Here is a 26897-nt window from a genome sequence, read left to right as displayed (position 1 = left end):
TTTTTATCCACTCAAAATTATATGATCGCAAAATTGACTTGTTTGTTTTGTGAGAATCAAAATTTCTCATGAAATGGACATTTGGATTATCGTGTTTGTTTTGCTGTAATCATCTAGTTATCATGACATTAATAGATGTTTATCGTTGTCTATTGCGGTCTATTACTTAATAAATAATGAAATTTTGCTATATTTGCAAATAAGTTGACTCATTTTCCTTTATTTGAGAACAACTCTTACTTTTAAACCCTTCGAAGGGCTAGATTTATAATATTTAAATCTTATTTTTTAAAAATTATGGGATCTAAATATTTCAATTATATATTTGCTAATAAAATATTTTTATTTTTATTAGTAAATTTTGTAGTATCTTCTTCAAATAAAAAAAGATTAGAAATGACTAATTTAATATATAAAATTTTGTTAAGGTAGAAAATAAATTTAAAAGTTGTTAAAAAAAAAAATAAAGAAATGGAAAACACAAACGGAAAATTTTTCTTTAAAGGGAACCCGATCCTCGCGAATTATTGACGGAAAATCTCCACACCGATTGGACGAAGAAGAATTCTCCGTCCCCACCCTACCTCGTGGATATCTTTACTATTACATTTTTACCCTACCTTTTTTTTCTTCTTTTATATAAATAAATATGTATATATATCACTCTATTTTTTAATTTTTTTTAAGGAAGATATTCAAATTCAAATTTAAATTAATATATATTGTTTTTTTAAAAGATAACATATAAAAATAATATAAAATTTATTAATTTTGAAATAAGTTCAAAATAATAAAAATAGGTATGTTATAGAAGTTGAATTTATATTAAATTAAAGTAACTTTTAGTTGCATGACTTTTCTCGTAACATTATATAAATGTAAGACATTGGTCGATAAAAATATTAAACGAATGTAATTATCTAAATATTCATATAAAAAAATATTATTATAAAATAAAAATAATTATCTAAAAAAAATAAATAACGGACATCTATAATTCTGTCCATTATCTAGCGTCCAAAAAAAACAAACGGGCATTTTATATAATCGAGTAATTATTCAGTTTTAATTTTATATATCTCGTTCTTGAGATTCCACAGTCGACCGCGCGCAGTGTGTTAGGCATTCGCAACGTTCTTCGTTTCCGTTCCACCTGAAAAAACAAACCATTTTCACACTGAATTCCAAGTTTAGCAATTGGAATCGAATCCCTTCCCCCAAATCCAAACCCCCTTTTTCCCATTTTGTTTCAACCCCACAAATTCCTTCAAATCCCTTATCCCTTCTTTGAAGATTCAATCATTTCCTCTGTTTCATGGCTGAGAGTGAATTGGAGAGGGGCGAGACCAATTGCGGCCTACTTGCTTCCATGGATTCCTCCGAGTCCCGATGGGTTTTTCAGGATGACGATCAATCGGAGATCGATGACGACGACGACGACAATAATGCATCGCACCATCGTATGGATTTGGAATCTGAGGATGAAGATAATGTCGAGCAGAAATTGATTCGGACTGGCCCACGTATTGATTCTTTCGATGTCGAAGCCCTTGACGTCCCTGGTGCTCATAGAAATGAATACGAGGTGCTATGAATTTTCTGTTTCAGTTGCTGCATTTCCCCCCCTTCTTAGTGATATTTGTTTTCTGGTTACTAGAATGAAGTGAAGTAATGGCTTTCTTGACATCGTTTGATCTGTCTGGGCCATTAAAGGAAAAGTAGGATATTTTTAATTTAGGTAACTTAATTTCAGGACTTCAGCGTGGGAAAGAAAATTGCTCTTGCTTTTCAGACACTTGGAGTTGTATTTGGTGATGTTGGGACAAGCCCTCTGTATACCTTCAGTGTCATGTTCAACAAAGTTCCTATTAATGAAGATGAAGATGTTATTGGGGCACTATCGCTAGTTATCTACACCTTAATCTTGATTTCACTAGTCAAGTATGTTCTTGTTGTTCTTCTGGCAAATGATGATGGTGAAGGTATGCTTTCTAAACTTATGCCATGTATTTAAAATTGCCCCTCTTACATGCTTATATTTAAGTGTATTGATGCAATTTTCCACCCTGAATAACATGCATACAAGTATTGAAGGTTGGTCTAGTAATTGGGGGGTGACTGCGTTAGGATTGTACTGAGGTAATATGCATAACTCCAATTTTTCCTAGCCCTTAGAGGAAAATTTTTGATAGCAATCTATCAAATCATCGGATGAATGATTCAATCTTTGTATGCAAGCAAATGTGTGATGGTTTTCACTATTTGGTTAACTTCTGCAGGTGGTACTTTTGCTTTGTACTCTTTGATTTGTAGACATGCCAAGGTCAGTCTACTCCCAAATCAACTGCCTTCGGATACCCGAATATCAAGTTTTAGATTAAAGGTGCCATCAGCTGAATTGGAAAGATCACTAAAAATAAAGGAAAAACTTGAGGCTTCCCTGACCTTAAAGAAGCTTCTTTTGATGCTTGTTCTTGCTGGAACTGCTATGGTAATAGCCGATGGAGTTGTTACGCCAGCAATGTCAGGTTTGTATATCCCATATCTTCTCTTTCTGCTAGGCAAAATTCTAATGCTGCCAGCATTGGGACAATGAAAGCTATTTTAGATGTATTGTGATCTTGTACGCAACAAAGTTGTTGGCTAAAATGGCTTTGGTGTTTTGCCGTTTAGCTCGAATCCTTGTGGGGGAGGATTACTGTGAGCAAACATGGCCCCCATCCCTATGAGTGGGTGACGAAAGAGGTTAAAGGCACACACAGAAACCTGTGGAAGATATTTTTATTCAGCTCCCTTCATTTTCTCATTTTATTTGTGTTGTGGGAAATGGTAAAGAAACCTATTTTTGGGAAGATCATTGGGTGGGGGATAGACCCCTCTCTTCTGCGTTTCCTAGGTTATATCATTTGTCCTCTTTGAAAAATTGTTTCGTGGTGGACTTTTTGGTTTGACCGGGGAATTTTGTTTCTCTCTCCTTTGGTTTCTATTGGCCGTTGTCCAATAGAGAGATGACGAAGGTGGCTTCTCTTCTTTTCTTGATTGAGGGTTTTGACATTATGCTTGGGAGAAGGGATGTTTGTGTTTGGAATCCTAACCCTTTTGAGGGCTTTTCTTGTAATTCGTTCTTTAGGATTTTATTGGATCCCTCTCATGTTATTGCTAGACCTCCCACTAAGAAAGTGTACAGGAGCAGGGACAAAAGAGGAGTTACACCCTCGACAGAGGGGTAGCTGGTTGTGGTCCAGGGAGTATGATCTCAGGGGAATGTCGCTATTTAAGCATCTTTTTGGTTAGGGTTAATTGTCCTGTATTTTGTGTATGAACATTAGTTCTTTGGCGGGAGAGAGCAACCCTCTTGTTTTGGCTATAGTTTATTGTTTTGCTTGTTATCTTTTGTAAACCGAACTCTACTTCCCCTCTATTTTGGTTAATATCATCATGAAATATCATATCGTAAGGGAGTATCCTTATAGTTATTAGTCGGTCTTTGATGTGTTATGGAGGATTGAGATTCCAAATAAAGTTAAGTTCTTTTCTTGGCAAGTTTTGCTTGGTCATGTGAACACGATGGACAGGCTTTTGAGAAAGATGCCTTCGTTAATGAGTTCTTTTTGTTGTATCATTTGTCGGAAGGCGGAGGAAAACTTGGGTCACCTTCCGTGGGAGTGTCAGTTTGCGAGATCTTTTTGGAATGGTTTCTTTCAAGAGTTTGATTTTTTGCTTGCTCATCAAAGGGATATTTGGTTGATGATTGGGGAGTTCCTCCTCCATCCGGCCTCTAAAGAGAAAGGTTGTTTTCTTTGGTTTGCTGGAGTTTGTGCGCTATTGTGGGATCTTTGGGGGAGGGAACAATAGAGTGTTTTGAGGGGTAGAGAGGGATCCTAGTGAGGTTGGTCTTTGGTGAGGTTTCATGTTTCTCTAGCTTCGGTTTTGAAGACTTTTTGTAATTAATCCCTAGACAATATCTTACTTAGTTGGAAACCCTTTCTTTAATGGTTTTTTTGGGCTTATTTTTTGTATGCTCTCGTTTTTCAATTTTTTTCCTCAACAAAAGCAGTTGTTTCTATCAAATCAGGAGGGGAAACAAAAAACAAAAAAACAAAAAAACAATGAAACAAAGACAAACTTCTATCCTCCTTTATGCTGGTGATGAAATTACACTTTTATTCCATAAAGAATCTCTTTTACTGTTTAAACTACCTTGTACGGTTGGACCCTTTACTTTTATTTGTGGAATAAGCTTCTAAGACAATAACGGAGTTAGAGACTCGAGGGGTGTATTTACTGTTACTAATTTTGAATAAAGACTACCTTTTGTTTTTCCTCTTGCAGTAATGTCGGCTGTTGGTGGACTAAAGATTGGAGTGGATGCAATCAACCAAGGTAGTTTTTAACCTGTTCGACTGTCTAGTTCCTATTATATGGCAATTCATTTAGAAAGACCACAACATGATGATAGATTTGAAGTGTTTTATAAGGTTCAGGGAGTATCTTCATGAGCTCCATTCAGCTTTTTCAAATATATTATAAGAGACGATGAACTGCTTCTTTTTTTTTTTTTTTTTTTTTTTTAAATTATTATTATTACTATTATTATTATTATTTTTAAATTGTAGTTTTCTGTTTATTATTTTTCATGCTATTTCCTTTTTAGTACCCAGAGATCTATGGTTATGCAACAGTGAAATTTGGGCTCATGATTTGTGCATGGATATGTTGGCTAGATTTTTGGGAAATTGGCGTTGATGAAGAGGCCCAAATGAGATTTTACTCCACATTTGAAAAGCCAAGTCTTTTGACCTTTTGCTTACGTCATTGCTAGGTGAAATTACTAAAACAACCAAAGATGTACGCATGATGGGCTTCGTTCCTCGATCTCTCTCTCCCGCTCTTCGATTCTCACTCTCATATTGCAATACGATTATCGCTCTCAGATTCTTGCATTCGCTCCTCATCCTTCTCGATTCCTCTCTCTCTTTGTCTGCCATTGTTGCTCTACAACTAATCGATGAGGGAGAAAGAGAAGGGAGAAGCAAGAAGGGAGAAGCAAGAAAAGAAAAGAGAGAAAGAGGAAGCGAGAAGAGATAAGAGAGAAAGGGCTTAAGTGAGAAGAGGCCTACTCTCGTACTTCGTTGGTCATTTCGGTAATTTTACCCAACAATGACGTAACCAGAAGGTCAAAAAACTTGGTTTTTCAAAAGTTAGGTCAATTTTCATTTGGGCCTCTCAAAATAAATCATCTGTATGAAAATCCCTAGATTTTTTCCCCTCATTCGATTTGTGATTTACCATGGCATGAGGAGGACACATTTTCCTATAAAACTAGCCGTCGTTATACTTTTTTGTATCGCTAAAGTACTTATTGTTAACAAAAATAAAAAATAAAAAAAGGAAGTGTTTTTTCAAAAAAGTTTAATACATCCAAAATCAGTTTGTCTTTTTGAATACAATCATTTTGGGTGCATCAGTTCTTATTAGATTACACTTGAAGCTCATAAAGAATGGGTTCTTTGGCTTGTGTATAATGTGTCTATGTCAATATCTAATTTGGGTCAACAATCCAGCAGTTAGATTATTATATCAACTGTGAGAGCTTTTTATAATTTGGAAACTATTTGAACCTTTCAGAAATATGGACATAATGAAGACTAAAATAGAGAAAGCAATGAAGTTTCTGAAATCCCATAGCTCAACTTGAACAAAAAACACATATTCTGCCCAACGGAATTTCTGGTTATGGATGATTATGATGTCGTACTTACATGTATCCCTAAAAAGAAAAGATTCCTTTGTTTATGCCATGTGGCTTTTCCACATTTAACACACCTGTTTTCAGAAATCACATTTTTCAGTATTGCTTCAGTAACTAGTATTCTAGTTAACTTTTAGGTTTGTTGATGTTTTTTTAATGAATGTCACAAAGATAGACCAAGAACAGTATCAAATCATGGAAATTCTGTAGGCTGTATTCTCTTTCTTTTATTTATTGTATTTGCTTAATTTAATAGAAATTTCTAAGCAACTCTCTTTTTTTTTATTTTGTCAGTTTGAGAAGGTTTTATGTGATTTCTTGGGTTGGGTGTTCTTTATCCTGCTGATGATGATGCACTTATTTCTCTACATTACTTCTTATTGCTATGTATATTTGGGTCTGAATCATTTTCTTTGTTGACTATTTGTTATTTCTGCAGATGAGGCTGTGATGATCTCAGTTGCCTGTCTTATAATTTTGTTCAGTGTTCAGAAGTATGGCACTAGCAAAGTGGGGCTTGCTGTTGGTCCTGCGTTATTTGTATGGTTTTGTACACTTGCAGGCATTGGGATTTATAACCTTGTCATATATGATAGCAGTGTATTGAAGGCATTCAATCCTGTTCATATCTATTATTTCTTCAAAAGGAACTCTACCAATGCATGGTATTGCCTTGGAGGTTGTCTTTTATGTGCTACAGGTAAACACACTGATCTACTGATATTTCTTTTTTTGTTGTAGTTTAGATAAGAGATGCATTTCATTAATACAATGAAAACTAGGATGAAAATTACAAAGTCCCTCTCTCTTCCGCAAAGGATATTTCAACCCCCCACCCCAGGCTGCCGAAAGAAACAGAAGGAACAGAAACTCATTGATGAATGGAATAAGAATTTTGAAATCATTGATTTGTTAGCGTGTATAGCTTGCTTTCGTGTAAATCCTTCCCACACTTTAGTTATTTTATCTCTTTGTTGAGTTTTCCAATTTCAACTCTCCCTTTTTCCAATGGAACTGAAGCAGCACTCCTATTCCTTGTCTCAGTTTGCCTTAATTATGTGCCTCTGTTAGTCCCAAATTTATGTATTTACTAATTAGTCAAAAACCTAGAGGAGGTGTTTGGAACGTTGGGCTGGTAAGTAGTTATAATAGTTGATGTTTCCAACTATTACGACCTACAATTAACTAGAGTGTAGACTATTTCAAATTTCTTTTTGTTACAATATTTACTATTTCCTACTTAAACTAAAATAGTTTGCACCCCAAACAAAGACTATAATAACTTACACTAAAATAGTTTGCACTCCAAACACATGCTACTATAACCTACAAACTATTATAACACACAGACTATGATAACCACTAACTATAATAACCAACTCAGCGATTTATAGACTATTATGACCTACAGACTATAATAACCACTAACTATAGCAACCAACTCAGTGCTCCAAATACTCCTTGGGTTATGGTAGTATGTAGGTTATAATAGTTTGTATTTTTAGGTGTAGAGTATTTTAGTCTTAGTAACTTCAGTTTTCTTGCCTATATCAACTGCTGTATTTTTTCTTGGGCATTTTCCTTGATCGGGCAATAGTTCATTCTTGCAAAATCTTGAAAAATCTTTGGTTTCTTATTTTTTTTCTAGAATTTCAAAGGTTTCCTCTAATTAGATGTGTGCTGTTCGGCAACCAACACAGCTCACGAAGCTCCCTTTTGGTGTTGCCAAAAGTTTCCCAATCTTCCACATACGACAGTCCACGTCGGCCCAAATGGCTGCTTTGATACCAATAGCCTAAAATATAAAAGGATAATTCTCTCCGAGAATCCAATCAAGTCTTTATTATTTATGAAAGTTGTTCTCGTACAAGAGGGGTGATTCTCTATTTATAGTGAATTAAATGCAAGAAGGAATCCTAAAAGGACAACTAAAAGGAAACTAATTTCTAAAATACGAAAAAAGGAACTAATCAAGGATAAAACCAAGTTATGCTAAATCCTATTACTAGTGTTTTCAAATGTCCAAGGCGCACTAAAGCGCAATGGCCTTCTGGAGCCTAAGCGCAAGGCGCACAAAAAGGCGCGGGCTTTTTTTCATGAGACGCAATATATATATATATAAAATATATATATACTATATACATGTTTATTTACTGAAAGAAATCGTGAATGAAGGATTAGGGAAGAAGAAGAAGATTTGGTGAAGAAAGAAGAAGAAGAGAAAGAGGAAGAAGAAGAAGCAACAAGGCTACCGTCCAATAAGATTTGTTTTGTTGACATGTAGCCATCATTCGTACATATCATTATGATGCCAAATTAGGTTTAAAAAATTATATATATATATATATATTAAAACGCAATTTTATTTGCGTTTAAATAAATTGGGTTTAAGTTTTAACTGTTCAAGTATCTAAATTAAAAAAAAATTAAAAATTGATAGGCGTGCCTAAGCGCTTTGTGGGAGGTGCCGGAAGGTGTGCGCCTTCCATGCCATTGTTGCGCCTTACACCTAGGCGCGTGCCCAACCACGCCTTTCAAAACACTGCCTATTACGTCAGTAATACTATAGTTAATTGTAGGTTATAATAGTTGGAAATACTGACTATTTTAATTGGAGTCCCAACCATGGAATATGATGTAATAGGAATTGGGGTAATTTAGTAAATCCAAGATTAGTTACCCTATCCCACATATAATTCTCTATGAATAGTAAACTCCTCTCTTGTATTGATTAGATTTTGATCATTTGAATAAATCTCTCATTTGGGCTACACCAAGTGGTATCCGAGCGCCAATCCAACACGCATTCCTTTTGGATCTCGAAACATCATGGATGTGGAAGCATCCTCATCAACTAAGGCCGTGGAAGCCCATTTTTCTTTGATTGAGAAATCAGTCGATGAGATGAAGGGGGAAATTGGAGAAATCCGTTCCATCTTGGCTTAAGTCTTGCTGCGAATAGACATCCCAGCCGTGGAAGAAACACACTGACTGGCAGAACAGAGGCGGTACTCGAATTCAAGTACCACAAGATTCAGGCATGAATAAGGAGAAATCAGACAACTAAGCCTCTATTGAAGGACTTGAACCTGCAAGAAACCCAAGCAACGTCCAAGATCCACGACCAAAATTTCATGATAACCAGCATAGCCCACTCCATCTACTCGAAGTTGGGGGCTTAAACACCCTAGAGTGTTAAAGATCTCTCCCTTCTTCTCAGCGCTCAAACGAGCCACAAAAAGCAAGATGCCAAAAGATGAAAAAAGGCTCTCTCCCTCACTGCCTTTTAAGAGGGCTTTTCCAACCAAAACTCTCATTCACCCAATTACATCATTTTACCCATCCCTTGTCTCCTATTTCTCTGAGTAGAGACCTTAGTAACTTGGGTCTATCAGCCTCCTATAGGAGGAAATTCATCATTCTGCTTTCAAGTAATATCATGACCTTGCTACAAGTGCATCATCGAGCTTCAGCAATCTTTCTGTCCAATTTTAATCCACGTGATTCCCAGGCCTGAGGACTTTGCAAGGTCTGTTCTGAATTTTGAGAACCTGCCTGGAACAACGTTGGAGTCTCACCAGGTGGCAGCAACCCTAGGTTGCCTTGCCTTGCATAAATAATCTTTGATGTAAAATGAAAGTTTCTTTGAGTATATTCTTGGGACGTAGAAGCCAGGTTCAATTAATATCTTGGTCCTTCTCTATTTTCTTTCCTTGCATATTTCTACCACCAGAAGTTTCTCGTTTTCTTTGTCCATAAACTTCACTAGGAACTTAAATGATATGCTTGACTTCTCTTCTCTCTTTTTGATTCTTTGGGATGCCTCTCTAATGCCTAAGGTAAGGGGTTGAGAGGTCTGGTCTCAGCACTATTTTTTATGCTTTTGTTTTTTCAACAACCTTTCTTCATTTCACAACACCCTTCTGTCAAGTTGCGTTTTCTGGCCAATTTTTCTAAGGTTGGAACTTTTTGCCTGGCTGATTGGCTCACCCAGTCATTGTCGTTCAACCCATTTTTGTTCTTCCGCTTTTAAAACCAAAAGGAAGCCTTTTCATATCAGAAGAGACCAAACCAAGTTCAACCTATTTTTGATCTACCTATAATTCTATATATGTGTGTGTGTATATAGAATCTGATCCTTTTCACGTTTTTTTTTTTTCCTGTTCACTTACATTTGTTTATTTCTGTCATAACTTCACCTCTTTCTTGTTTGTTTTCCTTCTCCCTTCCTCTGTACCCAATTCTTTCTTCTAAAAAAATGGGAAGGAAACTGATATTGCTTGATTGTCTGGAACTCCAGCGTCAAGAGGGAAGAAACCCTACTTTTAATTTCGTCCCCAACCTCGAACTCTACACCAATGTGGTGACAATTGGTTGACTGGTGTGGTGTTGGTAGGTGCAGCCCACACTTAGGGCATGCAGGAGCAGATGAAAGTTACGAAATTAAAATATTTTAGATATTTGGTACATACTTTTTTAATTAATCGTTCAAGGTAATTTTCTATTAATCAAGTAATTCTGCGTATCATCCCTTCTATGTTAGCACATAACGTTCCAATCATCATTTAGTTTAAAGTATAGTTAGGGACCATTTAGAATCATGTTACAAACCTGAAGAATTAAAGTATCTTTTTTGAAACTTCAAGAACTAAACAAACATCAACCTCAAACCTCAGGGACCAAAACCACATTTTGCCCAAATTTCTATTATTACAATCCAACCAAATACCCCACAAAATAGCAAAGATGCTTGCTTGCCATAACATCACACCTTTCTCTCTGAAAGGGGAGCTCAAATTCACCTCTAAGTGTACTTGGCAAGTTTTTGTTTTATATCGTTTCCTTGTATTTTGAGCATTAGCCTATTTTCATTTATTCAATGAAAAGTCTTGTTTCCTTTCAAAAAAAAAAAAAAAAACCTCCAACAAAGAACATCCCTATTCTGAACCCTACTAACCCCAAAAGAACTCTGCCATCGATTCTAAAGAAAATTCGCAAACTGGCACTCCCATAACAAATGACCCAAATCCTCTTATCCTCATGCAAAGAATGCACCATTGCGGAAGCAAGACAAAGGAGAAATAACTTTGGATTCAATCCAAGTTATTAACTTCCCCTAGTAAGCTCTCCTCTCCCCTCTCCCCCCTCCCATCCTCCTTCCTCTCCGATTCTGACCTTCCTCCCTAGCCGTATCTTCTCCAACCACGCCCGTGGCACTCGTCTAACGGTCAGCCCCAGATCTCATGGAGGTGAAGAGTTGCAAAATAGGTGTTCATTTCTTTTGTATGTGGAAAGTGAGCAACGGTTTTTTCATAGAAGACATGAAAAAAGGACAAAAAGTTATTTTCTCATCACCAATGGCGCAATGGTTAGATGGTAGCATGAAGAGATTGTTGTACGGTCCATCATTTGAATTTTTCCTTCTTAAGGAAAGAGTTGATCAGTGTGTCATTCGCCTATCAAAATTTTGGGACAACAGAGGATGGTTTGTGGAACGTGCGGTTTGGCCCTCAATGGGTGGAAGGAAAAACATCCACATCCCTTTTGGTGATGGCACTTCCGGCTGGCAAGAGTTCAATGATATAGTCAGCGGCTGCCTCAAGGATTCCTCGTCCAATACGCTTCCTTCTGAGAATAACCTCCCCCCTTCAAAAGTTGACAAGTCACCATTGAGCACCTCTCATCAGCCACAGAGTTCCTCAAGGAACTCGAGATCCCTCGTTTCCCCTGTTTCGTTGGTCAAAAAACAAAATAGGCATCACCAATGGGTTATCAAGCATTCTGATGTGCTCCAACCTGACTTTTCCAACCTATGGATTGTCTCATGCCTCTTTGAGTTCGATAATTGGCTTGATATTAGTAAAACACTCAAAGACCACTTCCAATCTAATGTTATTATCAATCCTTTATTTGCAGAAAATGCTCTGGTGACAATGGAACAAGACTCCTTGGATGAGCTGATTAAAAACTTAGGCAAGTGGCAGAAATTCGACTCCTTCCGCCTGAAGTTCGAAAGATGGAACAATTCCATTCACGGCAAACCAGCTTACGCCAGAGGATATGGTGGCTGGATTTCTATTAAGAACTTACCCTTGACTACTGGTGCAAGCAAACCTTTGAGGCGATCGGGAAATACTTTGGTGGGTTAGAAAGCATAGCAATGGATATACTTAATTTGATCAATGTCTCATAGGCCAAAATTAAAGTAAAGGAGAATCTTTGTGGTTTTTTCCCGGCAACAATAGAAGTTTCAAGTGAAAAAAGGGGCTCCATCTACTTGAATTTCGGTGATACTTCGTCATCCAACCCTCCAAGCAAGGTCAAGGGTGAATTATTTGAGTCCGACTTTACAAATCCCATTGACTTAATTCGCCTGAATGAAGTTAAGTGCGATGAAGGCATTTTATGTGATCCATTAAATTCAAATTTCAACTTCCTCCTTCCCTCCAACTGCAATATTAAATTCTCCAGAAGCCCAGGAGTTTTTGTTGATAAAAAAGAAAACAGGAAGAGAGAGAATAAGTTCAAGGCCAAAAAGTCAAGAGGCCATTCGTCTTCTGAGCCGCCCCCCCGTTCCTGCCTCAGCCCTCTGCCGGTTGATCTTCCCAAGTTGCCCTCTTCAGATCCGCCTTTAGAGAAAAAAGCTTTTAATATTGAAAAGAAGCTTGAGAGTCGTGACTCTTCAACTTCTCCTCAAAAGGTGCCAAAAGTGGTTTGCAAAAAATCAGAAATGCTGGTCCGGCTTTTTCTTTTCAGGAAGCCGTTTCGTCTCCAAACAATATTGAGGAGTTTGGTGGCCAAGATACTCTCACGAAGAAGCTGGAGGCCTCGGTCTCTAATCCAATCTCCCACATACGGCTCCAAAAGGTGAAAAGGAATAAGTCATCTAAGTCTTTCACTACAGCAAAAAGGAAGTCGTATGGGCTGCGGCCTTTTCCCAGACATTTCATCAAAAAACACATGTCCTTTCAAAACCCTTGGTCAGCCATCTCCAACCCGGATATTCTTGAAGTAAGTTGTGCTAACCTCCAAGCAAATCCTCAAACCTCGGGCCTAGGTAGGGAGAGTTCTATGATCCTACCTTCTCTACACTGCATCCGAAGTGGTAAATCCTCTCCAGAAGGTCAAGTTCTTAGTTGTAACAAGTTTATTTCTCCTTCTCCATTCTCACAAGACTCAGAAGATGATTTGTTGGCTAGTGTGAGCAGTGAGGAGCTGGATATTATAGATGTTGAAGACAACAAAGACCTCGAAGATTGCCAAGTGGGCGTTGATTTCTCCCTGAGTTAGCTTTTCCTTCCTCCGGATGATCCTACACAGGTTAGTGCAAATAATTTCCCCATCCCCCCTCTAAAATTGTCAGATGTCCCCCAATCCTTACACTCCATCATAAAAGAGTGTGACTTCGTCTTGGCCTGATCAAAGGGGGAAGAATTAAAGAATCCTCGGTGGTCCAAAATGAAGATTGTTACTTGGAACACAAGAGGCTTAGGGGATTTTTCAAAAAGACTGCTTCTGAAAAAAGTCAATCCGGATATCGTCCTTATTCAAGAAACAAAAAAAGACAGAATTGAGGGCTCCTTTATCAAAAGCCTTTGGAGCTCAAAAGAGGTAGGATGAGCCTTGGTGGAAGCTAAAGGAAAATTGGGAGGTTTACTCACAATGTGGGATGAAAGCAAAATTCTAGTTTCCTACAGTTTGAAAGATGAATTCTCTCTCTTTCAATCAAGTGTCAAACAATAAACCAAAAAAAATTTGCTGGATTACAAATGTCTATGGCCCTTGTGATTACCGAGAAAGGAGAAGAATGTGGGCGGAATTATCCTCCCTGGCTGAGAAATTCGATGATCCCTGGTGTATTGGTGAGAATTTCAACAGCATTCGAAGAAGACATGAGAGATTCCCAGTAGGAAGAGCAACAAGGGATATGAATAACTTCAACAAGTTCATCAGGTTAAACAATCTGCTGGAATTTCCACTCTCAAATGGCCAATTCACTTGGTCTAGGGAAGGTGATGTTGCTTCCAAATCTCTCCTAGACCATTTTCTTGTATCAAGCACATGGGAAGATGTTTTCGATAATTCAAGGGTTGCAAGACAAGCTAGAACCATGTCAGATCACTTTCCTCTTACCTTAGAAGCAGGAGCATTTGAGTGGGGGCCCTCATCGTTTCGTTTTTGTAACAGTTGGTTGAACAATAAGGAGTCCTGTAAATTGATTGAAAAATCTCTAAAAAAGAAGGAAAATCATCAATGGGCAGCTACTCTCTCCACAAATTTGAGAAAAACTAAATCAGCTCTTAAGAAATGGTTTCATGAATTTGGGAAAGAGATGAAGTTGAAAGAGGAAAGTTTACTAAATGAACTTCAAAGAAAAGACTCACTGACAGTAGATGTTTCTTCACAGATTAGGGTTGATGATGCATCCTATTCCTTGAAAGCAGACCTGCTGGCATTATACCAACTGGAAGAAAAAAGTCTAATTCAAAAATGCAAGTTAAAATGGTTAAAAGAAGGGGATGAGAATACCTCTTTCTTCCATAGATTCCTTTCTACTAGAAAAAGAAAAAATTTGTTTGCAAAATTGCTCAATGACCAAGACCTTCCAACCAGATTCACCCGGGACATTGAAGATATCATTTTGGGCTTTTACTCCTTATTGTACTCAAAAAGTGATGGTCCTCGGGCCATTCCCTTAACCTTGACTGGTCTAGAGTCTCAAGAAGCCAAAATGAGCAGCTGGTAGTAAGTTTTTCTGCTTTAGAAATCAAGCTGGCAGTGAAAGGGTTGGGAAGAAACAAGGCACCAGGGCCGGATGGCTTCACACTAGAATTCTTCATCCATTTTTGGTCTCATCTGAAAGACAACCTTATAAAAATGTTTGATGATTTCTACAGCAATGGTAAACTCAATTCGTGTATTAAAAAGAACTTTATTTGCCTAATTCCAAAAAAGTCCGATGCAGTGGTCAAAGATTTCAGACCAATTAGTCTCACAACCCTCTTGTACAAAATAGTTGCAAAAGTTTTAGCTGAGAGGCTAAAAAGAATCATGCCAAGCATAGTAGCCCCTACTCAAAGTGTCTTTATTGAGGGAAGACAGATCTTAGACCCCATCCTAATTGCAAATGAAGCAGTTGAGGACCATAGATCGAAAGGGAAGAAAGGTTGGATTCTAAACCTTGATTTGGAGAAAGCCTTTGATAGAGTGGACTGATCCTTCCTTGAAAAAGTCCTACTTGGTAAGAATTTCAGCTCAAAATGGATCTCTTGGATTTTGGGCTGCATCACCAATCCAAAGTTCTCCATCTTTATCAATGGAAGGCCTCGTGGAAGGATAGTGGCAACTAGAGGAATTAGGCAAGGAGATCCCCTTTCTCCTTTCCTTTTCATCCTTGTGGGAGAAGTGTTAAATGCCTTAATCAACCGGTTACATGAGAAAGAATGCTTTGAAGGCTTTTTGGTAGGGAAGGATAAAGTCCATGTCTCAATTTTGCAATTTGCCGATGACACCCTTATCTTTTGCAAATATGATGATGCTATGCTAGAGTCTCTTCGGGCCACATTTGACCTTTTTGAATGGTGTTCTGGTCAGAAAATTAATTGGGAGAAATCATCTCTTTGTGGTATAAATATAGGGCCTTGACATGCTGAATAAGTGGGCAGCCAAGTTCAATTGTAAAGCAGAGCAGCTTCCCCTTCTCTATTTAGGCCTTCCATTGGGAGGTTATCCGAAAAAGATAGTTTTCTGGCAGCCCGTTATTGATAAACTTCAAGGCACTCTTGACAAATGGAGAAGATACAACATTTCAAGAGGAGGAAGAGCAACTCTTTGTAAGTCAGTTCTTTCGAACCTCCCCACTTACTATATGTCTTCCTTCTTGATACCAAAAAAAGTGTTATCCATCTTATAAAAAATATTGAGGGATTTCTTTTGGGAAGGCCACAAATGGGGTAAACTAAATCATTTAGGCAAATGGGAGCATGTGGCTAAATCTCATGAAGAAGGTGGCCTTGGTTTGGGAGGCTTGAAAGAGAAAAATCTGGCTCTTTTAGTAAAATGGGGCTGGAGATTCCAGCATGAAAGCTCTTCCCTTTGGTGCAGAGTGGTCAAAAGTATACGTGGCAGTAACAATTTTGGGAGTCACACATTTGGTAAGACAGTGAGCAGCCTTAGAAGCCCATGGGTTAGCATTTCAAGGGCTTGGTTGAAAGTGGAAAACCTGTTGGTTTTTGTTTTAGGCAATGGACCCTATTGTCCAGATTCTCCAAATTATTCAGATTGTCCACTCAACCAAACGGTTCTGTGAGGGAGCATTGAGATCACAACACTAAATCTTGGAGCATCTCTTTTAGAAGACATTTAAAAGATGAAGAGATTATTGAATTTCAAGATTTGTTAAGGCTCATTTCTAACCTAAAGGTGCAAGATTGCCCTGACTCAAAGGTTTGGTCTTTGGAATCCAATGGAGTTTTCTCGATTAAATGCTTAACCAATTATCTTCGCAAAGCCCCTCGAATTGATCCTTTCCTAAATGAAGCTCTTTGGAAATCAAAAAGCTCAAGGAGAATAAATATAGTCCTTTGGATAATGGTTTTTGGAGCCCTAAACTGCTCAAGTCTGCTGCAAAAGAAGCTTGTCTCCGACTACATCTCCCCCAATATATGTGCTTTGTGTAAAAGAATGGGAAAGACCTCCCGAACCTTTTTTTCGACTACTTTTATGCACAAAGCTGCTGGTTTTCGCTCTTCAATGTCTTTAACTTGTGCTGGACCTTCGGAGCATATTTTAGCCTAAATGTGCAGCAGCTGTTGATAGGGCTTGTTCTCAAGAAAACTCATCAAATTCTGTGGGTCAATGCTGTAAAGGCTGTGTTAGCTGAATTGTAGTTTGAGCAGAATCAAAGAGTCTTCCAAGACAAGGAAACCCCATGGTTCTCAAGATATGAAGCAGCAAAGCTAAAGGCCTCTCTTTGGTGCTCCTTCTCAAGCTCCTTCGCAGCATACTCTAGTCAGGAAATCAGTCTAAATTGGCATTCATTCCTTTCTCCAGTTTTCTGAAGTTCACATTCCTTTGATTTTTTAGTTCTCTTTGCTGTGATTGTTCCTGTTCCCTTAATTTTCCAGCCAGTTCTTTCTTTCTCGTTTTTAGAATTGTATCCCTTTGTATTGCTTTAATTTAGAGGATTTTCTAGTGTTTGGATGTGATGAGGGGTGCTAAGGGAGTGTCAACCTAGTTGAGATATCCGGGTGCACCTACTGATCCTTATGACTTCCTTGTAAATTGAGCATTAGTCTCTCTTCATTTTCTTAATGAATAAAGAGACTTGTTTCCTTTTCAAAAAAAAAAAAAAAAAAAACTTCCCCTAGTAAAATTTGCCAAGCAAGAGCCTTAACCATTTTTGGACCTTTTATCTTCCATAAAGAGAAGCCTAAAGCCTAAGAGCATTCAAGATTGTTGGTTTTGAGTGTTATTGAAGACTAAAGCCTAAAGACTAGAGTATTATTGGGTTTAAGGGTTATGGAAGTTTTCTTAGGAGGTTAAGCTTATTTTCCCTTTCAAGGGACATTTTGTTTTTTGGAAATCTAGATAACTGGAATCTTTGGATGCTCAAAATTATAAATGTCTGAAAGTACATATGCCCAACATTTTAGATTACCATGTTTGTTTTGGAGGAAAAATTTGTAAGAATGTATGTGAATACTTGGCTAATTGTGTTTGGTTTGCAAGATTTTTGTATGGGAATGTTAAGATTATGTATTATACCAGTAAGCCCTCACTAATTTTTAGGTGGTTTACATATTATTTTAATCTAATTTAAATGTATATAATTTTTTGGTATTTATTATTTAATATTATATCTTTAAATAAATTATAAAAATAATTAAAAAATAATTTCAATAGTTGTGCAAGAGAGAAAAATGCTAAACATAGAAGTACTGGGCAATTATTGTAAAGGTATAATAAAGGAATATTGCACTTTAAATTTTGATAGGAAATAAATCAAGATATTAATCAATTTAACTAAAGTTTATTTTATAACTAAATGTAAAATATAAATGTAGCTAATTGTATATGGTCATTTGTTAGTGCATGATTGCATAATTGGATGAAAGACAAAAATGTATAAGGTGTGAAGGGCAAAGATGTCATTCGAGGATGCCCTCTAGATGGGCATTTTAGAAACCCATGGGGCAAGAGGGCATCCAAAATTAGATAATTGCCTCCAACGTGGGCATCCTTGGATGCCTAGATTTTTCACATTCACATTAACACAAAACAAACAGAGTAATCTAGATGTTTATCCCATGTGAATCTTGGATTCTCACAAAACAAACAACTCCTTAATCTTTTTAGGCGTCAATTTCTGATCAGTTCAAGAATATTTCCACTCTTTTTTAACATATATGGTTGCATGTATTCCTCTTAAATCCATTCTTTCTTTTGTTATGTTGGCCCAAGCTTTTCTTTTTTCACCTTTGGCCTTTTTTCTTTTGTTTTTTTAGTACAACAACTACCGGGTGAGAGATTGAATCTCCGACCTCTAACGACAGAGCACATGCCAATACCATTGAGCCAAACTCACTTTGGTTTTTTTCTTCTGTCCTTAAATCTTAACTAATATATCAAATTACACCCAAATAAGTTCTTACCATCTACAGCCAAAAGTGAGCATAGTAGCTCTGCGGTAATTGGCATATATTCCTTTTTTTGAGTTTGGAGGTTCAAATCTCCATACCCCCACTTGTTATACTTGAACAAGTCCTACCATCTACAATGGAACTTCATAGGAGGGGGAGACGCTCATTATATCCTAGTGAACAACAATTTGCCTTTTGAACTTAAAACTTTGAGATTTGTTATATAATGTGGATCTATGTTGTCTCCTGGTGTTTCTTAAATTCATGGAGGGGGAGAGGGCTACTATATCCTAGTGGACTCAGATTTGCCTCAAAACTTCATACCTTAAGATCTGTTATGTAAAGTACAACTATAGTATGTCTCCTTGATATTGTGATTCCATGCCTATACTGATTGCATAAGTAGGATAGATGTAGAAACAGAAGATTCTCACATCCATAGGAAGAAATCATTTTTTCTATACTGTAGCGTCTAACTAGTAATTAGATTAAATGTAGTTTTAAATAATTGATTTTGGTGCGACTTTGATCAGCATGGAGATTTTCAAACTCCCTTATTTTATTTTTGATCATCAACTACCAGGTTCCGAGGCAATGTTTGCAGATCTTTGCTATTTCTCTGTGCGGTCAATACAGGTAGGAAAATTTAATTTAAGATTGTTAAATTAGGTACTTCTGTAGATGTTATTTGTGCAACCTTTTCACCTTTCAGCATTTTCTGGACTTTGATGTCTAATGTTGTATAGTGAATGTTTGCAGCTTACGTTTGTGTTTCTCGTCTTGCCTTGTCTTTTCTTGGGTTATTTGGGTCAAGCTGCCTACCTTATATCAAACCACAATGGAGCTGAGCACGTATTTTTTAATTCTGTTCCCAGTAAGGCTCATTAATTATCTTTACTTATTTGAAAAGCTCGATGGTCTTACATTTTCATTAGTTTTGTGGGTGCTTTTGCTTATGCAAGTTTCTTTCTTCTGTCTACAGAAAGTGCCTTTTGGCCAGTCTTTCTCATTGCTAATGTTGCTGCATTGATTGCTAGTCGGGCAATGACTACGGCTACCTTTTCATGTATAAAACAATCAACAGCACTTGGTTGTTTTCCTCGTCTTAAGATTATTCATACATCTAGGAAATTCATGGGGCAGATCTATATCCCGGTGTTGAATTGGTTTTTGTTAGCTATTTGCCTGGTGGTCGTCTGCTCCATATCTAGCATGTATGAGATTGGAAATGCATATGGTAATGCTCACATTTTCTCATGATCTAAGTTTTTTATTGCTTTACCATAAATGATATATCTTTGAGGATAAGTTGGCCCAAAGGGCGTGGGAGTTCTTACCGTGATATTTGGTCTGTTATTAGATTACCTGTTTCTCTCAACGCTTTTGTTTTCAGGCTCCTTTGTAATTATTCGCTAGGTTTTACTTGATCGGAGTCATTTCTTGTAGTTGGGCCCCTTTTTATGGGATTTTCTTCTTGTATGCCAGTATATTCTTTTATTCTCTCAATGAAAGTCGAATTCTTTTTCAATAATTTTTTCAAGGAAAAAAAAAAAGTGGGCCCGTGGTAGATAAATATGGATAACGATTCTACCAGTATATCTGAACTCTATCCTATATTTTTGAATGTATAATGAAATTTTTGGTTTTTTTTTAATCCAAATAGTGTATGAAAAATTGGGGGCAATATGAAGGTTGAATTATTGTACCCTTGTCCTGTAATGCTCCGAACCTTTGTTGTCTTGGGTATCATGTGTTGTACCTGATCTTAATGCTAAACTAATTTTCTTGCAGGTATTGCTGAGCTAGGAGTGATGATGATGACAACTGTCTTGGTTACCATTGTTATGCTTCTTATATGGCAGATAAACATTATCATCGTGATGGGTTTTGCAATGATCTTTCTTGGGATAGAACTGATCTTTTTCTCTTCTGTGTTATGGGGTGTGGGTGATGGAAGTTGGATCATATTGGTATTCGCAGTAATTATGTTTTTTATTATGTATATTTGGAATTACGGAAGCAAGCTCAAGTATGAAACTGAAGTCAAGCAAAAGCTGTCAATGGATTTAATGCGGGAACTTGGGTGCAATCTCGGTACAATCAGAGCTCCTGGCATCGGTTTACTCTATAATGAACTAGTGAAAGGAATACCTGCAATATTTGGCCATTTTCTGACTACTCTTCCTGCAGTTCATTCAATGATCATATTTGTCTGCATCAAGTACGTACCAGTTCCTCTTGTGCCTCAGAGTGAGAGATTTCTTTTCCGCCGAGTCTGTCCAAAGAGCTATCACATCTTCCGTTGCATTGCCAGGTATGATTTATGGAACTCGATTTTCATAAGAAATGTGGCTGCAATGCATCCTCATTCAGGCAAATTTTTTCGTTTTGGTTGATCTCCTCATCGAAAAGATAATTTGGTGATCTTTTTTCAGTATGTACTGATTAAGATAACTATATGTGATACTCTACCTTTATATGATCTTTCATGTTGGGCTCATCACTTAACAGGTATGGATACAAGGATGTTCGAAAAGAAAACCATCAGACGTTTGAGCAGCTCTTAATTGAAAGCCTTGAGAAATTCATCCGCCGAGAGGCACAAGAAAGGTCATTAGAGAGCGATGGAGATGATGATACTGATTCTGACGAGACCCGCTGCTCGCGATTTCTTGTGGGTCCCAATGGAAGTGTGTATTCACTTGGCATTCCTCTGCTTGCTGAATTTAATGAGACTACTAGACCCATAACTGAAGTCATCAACGTACCAGAAGAGGTGCAGCCAGTTGAATCTCCAGACCCCTCAATCCCAGATGCAGAGCAATCACTTGAGAGAGAACTTTCTTTTATACGAAAGGCTAAAGAATCAGGAGTAGTTTACCTTCTTGGTCATGGAGATATTAGGGCAAGAAAGGATTCTTGGTTTATTAAGAAGCTAATGATCAATTACTTCTACGCATTTTTAAGAAAGAACAGCAGGAGGGGTATTGCCAACTTGAGTGTTCCCCACACCCACCTGATGCAGGTAGGCATGACATACATGGTTTAGAGAGCTCAATTTTGTCAGATATATGAGGATATTACCAAATACATGTGCGGCACGAGCGAAAGGTGCTCAGTAAAAACAAAAACAAAAATGAAGGTAATTGTCTTTGCATTCTTCAGTGTGCTGCAACATCCATTTGATTTCTGTGGTGGATTGGATTCAGAGGACGCTTTTCCCGACTTTACCCTTGGTGTCATGCCGAAGGTTTTTCGAGGCTCCATATTGGGTTGATCACCGTTCTTCATTCGTGTTTCATGCATGATGCTGAACGAATGCCTAAGGTGTTTGAGATTACATGAATTCCATTGATGCAATCCCACTGTAGAGATCTGGTACGACTTAAAAGAAAACTCTTGGAATTAGTTTGGAAACTTTCATATGCATCAGTGATTTAGTCTTGTAGATAGTTGTTCTTTCTGTTTCTATTCCCTTTTTTAATGATAATGCAAAGTCATGCCGATAGTTGAATTTCTTCAGATTTTTTAATGTGGCTTCCTTCTGACCCAGTCGAATGGAAGAATACTTATGATTGAGTAGAAAAAGAATTTCCAATTTCAATTACTCTTAACACCAAAGCACATACGGGTTCGTATGTTGTGAAATAGAATGGAAGAGAACAGTATTAACACGGCTGAATATCAATTTTGTATACAATTTGTGAATTTTAGAAAATATCAAACAGGTTGATAACCAATTAGACAAAATTTAAAGTGCCAAAGTTTTATTAGATATTAAATTAAATATTTATTTTATTAAACACTAATATGCCTATATCATCTATTAGACACAAATAGTTCATAAACTAAACTTGTAATTTAGCCATACCAAGAGTTAATTATACATATAAGTTTGAAGTTTGTCTAAATAAAACTTTGCGTTTGTTTGTTTGTTTCTTTTTTTTTTTTAATAAGATAAGAAACAATTCGATTGATGTATGAAATAATGCAAATGATACAAAAGATCCGTATCAAAGGAAATAAAGAGAATGAGTCCAATTTGCAACAAGAAAATCTAAGTTGTGGTCTTTGAGGAGTCAGTAATCTTTACACCAATAAATAGAAGATTCAAGAATATCTTTGAATAGCTTTGATTTGTCTTTGAAAATCCGATCATTTCTCTCTTTCCAAATCTTGAAGTCTTTGACAAGATCGCGAAAATGATGTTGGTCCATAAGTTCACCTTGTATCCCTCGAAGGGGTGGTCCAAAAACATTAATTTGATCCCATCCCTCGAGAGGGGGAGCCAAGTTCCATCTAAAAGCAATGTTTTTCAGCCCATAAAGCATGAACAAAATGGCGGTGGATGAAGAGGTAGTTCACTGAATCATAGCTATTCTGACAAAGGCAATACCAAGATTGCGGGAGAGAAATCCAGGGGCATCTAGATCTTGTTGGAATCCGGAAACAAGCAGTGAAAGTAAAACAAGATCATTAAGGATTCTAATTCATTATTTTGGCTTTAAATTAAGCATGCTCATGAAATTAAAAGAGAATTTCATGACATACATTTGAAGAACACCTTGAACCACGATTCTCAGCTATCATCTCCTTGAATTCAGCTCGTGAACTACCACAAGGTCTTCCCTACTATCCTCTAGGTACCTTAGATTGAGTTGTGGGGCTCAAAATAAGCTTGAATTGAAGGGAATTTTGAGGAAATGATATTGGTTTAGCAGTTTGAAGAACTCTGCTTCAACACAAAATTTTAGAGTTTCAGCAACAATTGCATGAAGAATTCCATTCACTCTTCAGTATTTATTGCATGATCATCATGCAAGAAGGAATGTTGCATGGATTCCAACACATGCTTGAAATTTTGACCGAGAAAAGAAGTGTATTATGAGTGAGCTAGTTGGGCTTTTAGTGGATTTTTCCATTTTCATCAAATTTTAAATTCTGAAACTAATTTCAAAGATAAAAATCAATTTTCAATTTTTATTCTATAATTAAAACTGAAATTATATTAATTTTACAAAAATTAATTCAAAAATTAATTTTCTAATAAAATTAATAATAAATAATTAATTAAACAATTTAATTAACTTTAATTAATCTAATATCAAATATTAAATTAATTAATCACCAACTCCACTACCATGAATCCCTATTCATAATTTTAATATTTAAATATAATCGAGTCTTCAATTTCGTTTAATTCCAAAATTAAACGTGTAATTATATCACATATACCAATTCCCATTAATTCTAATTTGAACGTTTCAAATCAACTTATCATACTATTCTAAGACTAATCCGTTTGTGAGTTAGTAGGGGACCTAGTGGACCTATAGATCATGGGCTCCCATTCATTTAACTACTGGGTCACTCCACTAAAGCCTGTAGTTGCACTCCCCTCACTGTATTGTGTCCATTCGATATAACCATGATTAGTAAGTTAACCCTTCATAGATTGTTCATAATAATGACTGATTCAATAGGCTGTTTTTCCCCTGAGATTACCTCTCATTTCTTAAGTCTCACCGATCCTCTAATGAACAATTGGTTTATGATCCGATCATCAAACCGAGTCCCTCTGGGCCAATGAGAGGGTGAGGCCCCTTGTTCAAGACCCGGAGTCAGTATTTAAGGGAACAACCTCTCTACTATCCCTGAAAGCGGGTGGGAATGATTTCCATCTTGCACCCTATGTCTCCAGCTATCTACCCGGTCTTACCCTTGAAATGGGAGGCTTATTGAGCCGGTGCTGTTGAGCCGACCCTCACTTATGCAAATCTAAGGATAATCCCGAATAAACAGAAATTCATAGTTAGCTCAGGATTCAGGTTAAGTTACCTAGGTCATCACTTTGAAATAGTCAGTCTTAAACAGTAAACAACGTTATAAACGTAAGAGTGACTTATTTCGTGGTCCGATCTTGTGCAAACTCATTGCACAGGACGCCCCCACTCCTCATGTCATCACATGTATGAATTAGGATCACTTCGTTTGTAGTACTTTACAACTTCTTGTAACAACTACAGAGTAGGTCGCATCCAATAGTGTTACCAGAATAAGGCACCCAACCTTATTCATATACTATAGATCATTTTGACTATTTTCGCGAACTTGATCCACTTTTATGTCTCCACATAAAGTTCAAGTACTCATATAATAGCTATGGATCTTTTAGTTTGTTGGATTTATTTCTAAAACGAAATAAACAATTCATATATTCAATAACAACTTTATTGAATTTTCATAAATAAGTTTATTGTTTACAAACCACAAGTTTTAGGACATAAAACCCAACAAACTCCCACTTGGACTAAAACTCTAGTGGTAACGTATATATGAATATATAATACTGAGTTTTTGAGTTTTACGGAGAAATACAATAAATTAGGCATCACATGCCCATGGTTTGCCTTTAGGTATCATATACTCATGAGTTTTTCTCCCACATGCCCTAGGTTATATACCTTGTAGTCCTAGTCTTACTAGGAGATTCTCAAACACTTTAGCCGAGAGAATCGTTCTTCTTATTAAACTATATAGGGAATGCATCTTATTTTCACAACGCTTGTTTCTCAACGATGGCTAGGAAGTCATATACTCCTCCCACTACATCGAAGTACTCTAAACTCTTTGAGTAAGATGGATCTGATTTGTTTAAACACCTTTTGTTTATAGTATTAGTTTTGATCAATAACTCTTTATAGATATATATATGCTTTTATGGAATATTGTTCAAAACAATTAAGGCAAGTAAGTATAGAAAGTTTTCATTTAATTTCATGTTCTATCAGAATAGTCATAGAAATTTCAAACTTTCTTAGCTTGTAGTCGATGGATGGTATTGAGGCAAGAGTGACAGATTTTTCATAAAAGGAATGCAATGTAACATCCATAATACATTCGATGAATGAGTTGTTCGATGATAAGTGCGACAATAAGGAGCTTGAAGAGAAAATGCCATGGATTCCAACTTCCAAAACCAACAATCGGGATAGTTGGTAAGCTATAGTAAACCCTTCAAGAGATATAAAATTTGGTCCATAAGTTGATCTCATCATCTTCAAGATGCCTTCTAAAGTTCAAAGCCTAATATTCATAAAGTGGATTTCAAACATCAACAATGGAGGCATGTTTAAAATTAACAGTGGCGAACAGGCGAGGGTAAAGATGACAGAAGTTCCAACCCATACCAAACTTCTTTCCAAAAGGCAGTAGAGGAGCCATTCCCAATCTTGCATTGAATATTGCTATAAACAAGATCCTCAAGCTTCATAATGTGTCCATGGACTTCTACTAGATTTGTTTCTCTATCTAATATCAGAAATGTCAAGGTCACCTTCCTCCAATGGTTGTTTGAGAATTTGCCAACTGATGAGGTGAGAGGTATTGCTATTCTGATTCCCACACAGAAAATTTCAAAACCTCTTGTCAATAAAAGCAACAACTTTGAATGAAATTTGAAAGAGCAATAAGTAGTAATGTGACCTTTTGATAGGACTCCAAAATTATAAATTTAGTCTCTAAATCTTCATATTTTTTAATTTATGAGTCTAATGGACATAAGTTTCCATTAGAGATAAATTTCAAATTTATATCCCATACATCAATTTATTTTCTTATTGTGAAACATGAAACTACTTCTCATAGACAAATAATAAATAAATAAAAGATTTTCATGTCAGCTTCCACAATCCACATGATGTCCTTTTATAAACTCACACATTAATATTACACATAGAAAACGAGAACGATAATCAAACATTAGAGAGTGACAAATTATTGTCAATTGGGCTCAATCCTATTAATTAGCATTATTCAGTTTCATATCAGTTGATGCAAGTACCTCCAAAACGTAAAGAAGAAGGAAGGATCTGCTGACACAGCGACAAATTACATCCTCAGAAAAGATTTAGCAAGAAAACATAGGCGCAGCAACTTCAAATGAGCCATCATACTAAGAAACAAATTATTGACAGCATGTTAATTTTATTAGCCTGAGTTAGCTTTAATGCTCCATCCTTCTATTCGGAACTGTATGGAACGCCTTCCTCTACCAACTATCCATGGGGACTATCTGGCTCTAGAACATTTGTTAAGCCTGTTAGCAAAACAATTCTGAATGTCCATGCTGTGCCCATGTGGCCATCCATGCTGATGGTCCAGATCCAAAGTATAAATCCGGCATCAATGATAAAAAAAATAGCCTGCAAATCTACATAAAAACTTAAGCACACAAAAACATTGGTCAATTCACTGTAATAGCTTTCTCTGTCCTGTAGTTAAACCAGTCGGACCTACTTTCCATTGTCTTTATACGGTTGGCGTAATCAGGTCACAATTAGAAACCAAAATCTTTTATGCAAAAGGTAAAACAAGAATCCCAAGCAGGGGAATCAGATAGAGAACTGAGAAGCACAGAAGTAAGATCCAAGAAATGTGTAATCCACAACAGAGTCTAGAGTGTAACAGAAGAAAATATACTTCCAAGTAGAAAGATTGGGAAC

General features: G+C 36.8%; 1 protein-coding gene across 1 annotated transcript; it reads left to right on the top strand.

Annotated features, from left to right (window-relative positions):
• Positions 1–1025: 1025 nt before the first annotated feature.
• KUP7 (K+ uptake permease 7) lies at positions 1026–21997 on the top strand. Its single transcript, XM_090307292.1, has 10 exons — positions 1026–1585; positions 1754–1982; positions 2280–2528; positions 4333–4383; positions 6192–6452; positions 18977–19029; positions 19153–19267; positions 19376–19630; positions 20185–20707; positions 20905–21997. Exons 1-10 carry the CDS (start codon positions 1316–1318, stop codon positions 21440–21442), a joined length of 2544 nt encoding a protein of 847 aa, XP_090163418.1. The 5' UTR covers positions 1026–1315; the 3' UTR covers positions 21443–21997.
• Positions 21998–26897: the final 4900 nt, after the last annotated feature.

This window comes from Benincasa hispida, chromosome 11 (assembly GCF_027475165.1).
Source record: "Benincasa hispida cultivar pf3 chromosome 11, pf3_genome.v1.1, whole genome shotgun sequence".
Lineage (NCBI taxonomy): Eukaryota > Viridiplantae > Streptophyta > Magnoliopsida > Cucurbitales > Cucurbitaceae > Benincasa > Benincasa hispida.
The sequence above is the reverse complement of the archived record's forward strand: the minus strand, read 5'-3'. Positions and strand labels throughout refer to the sequence as shown.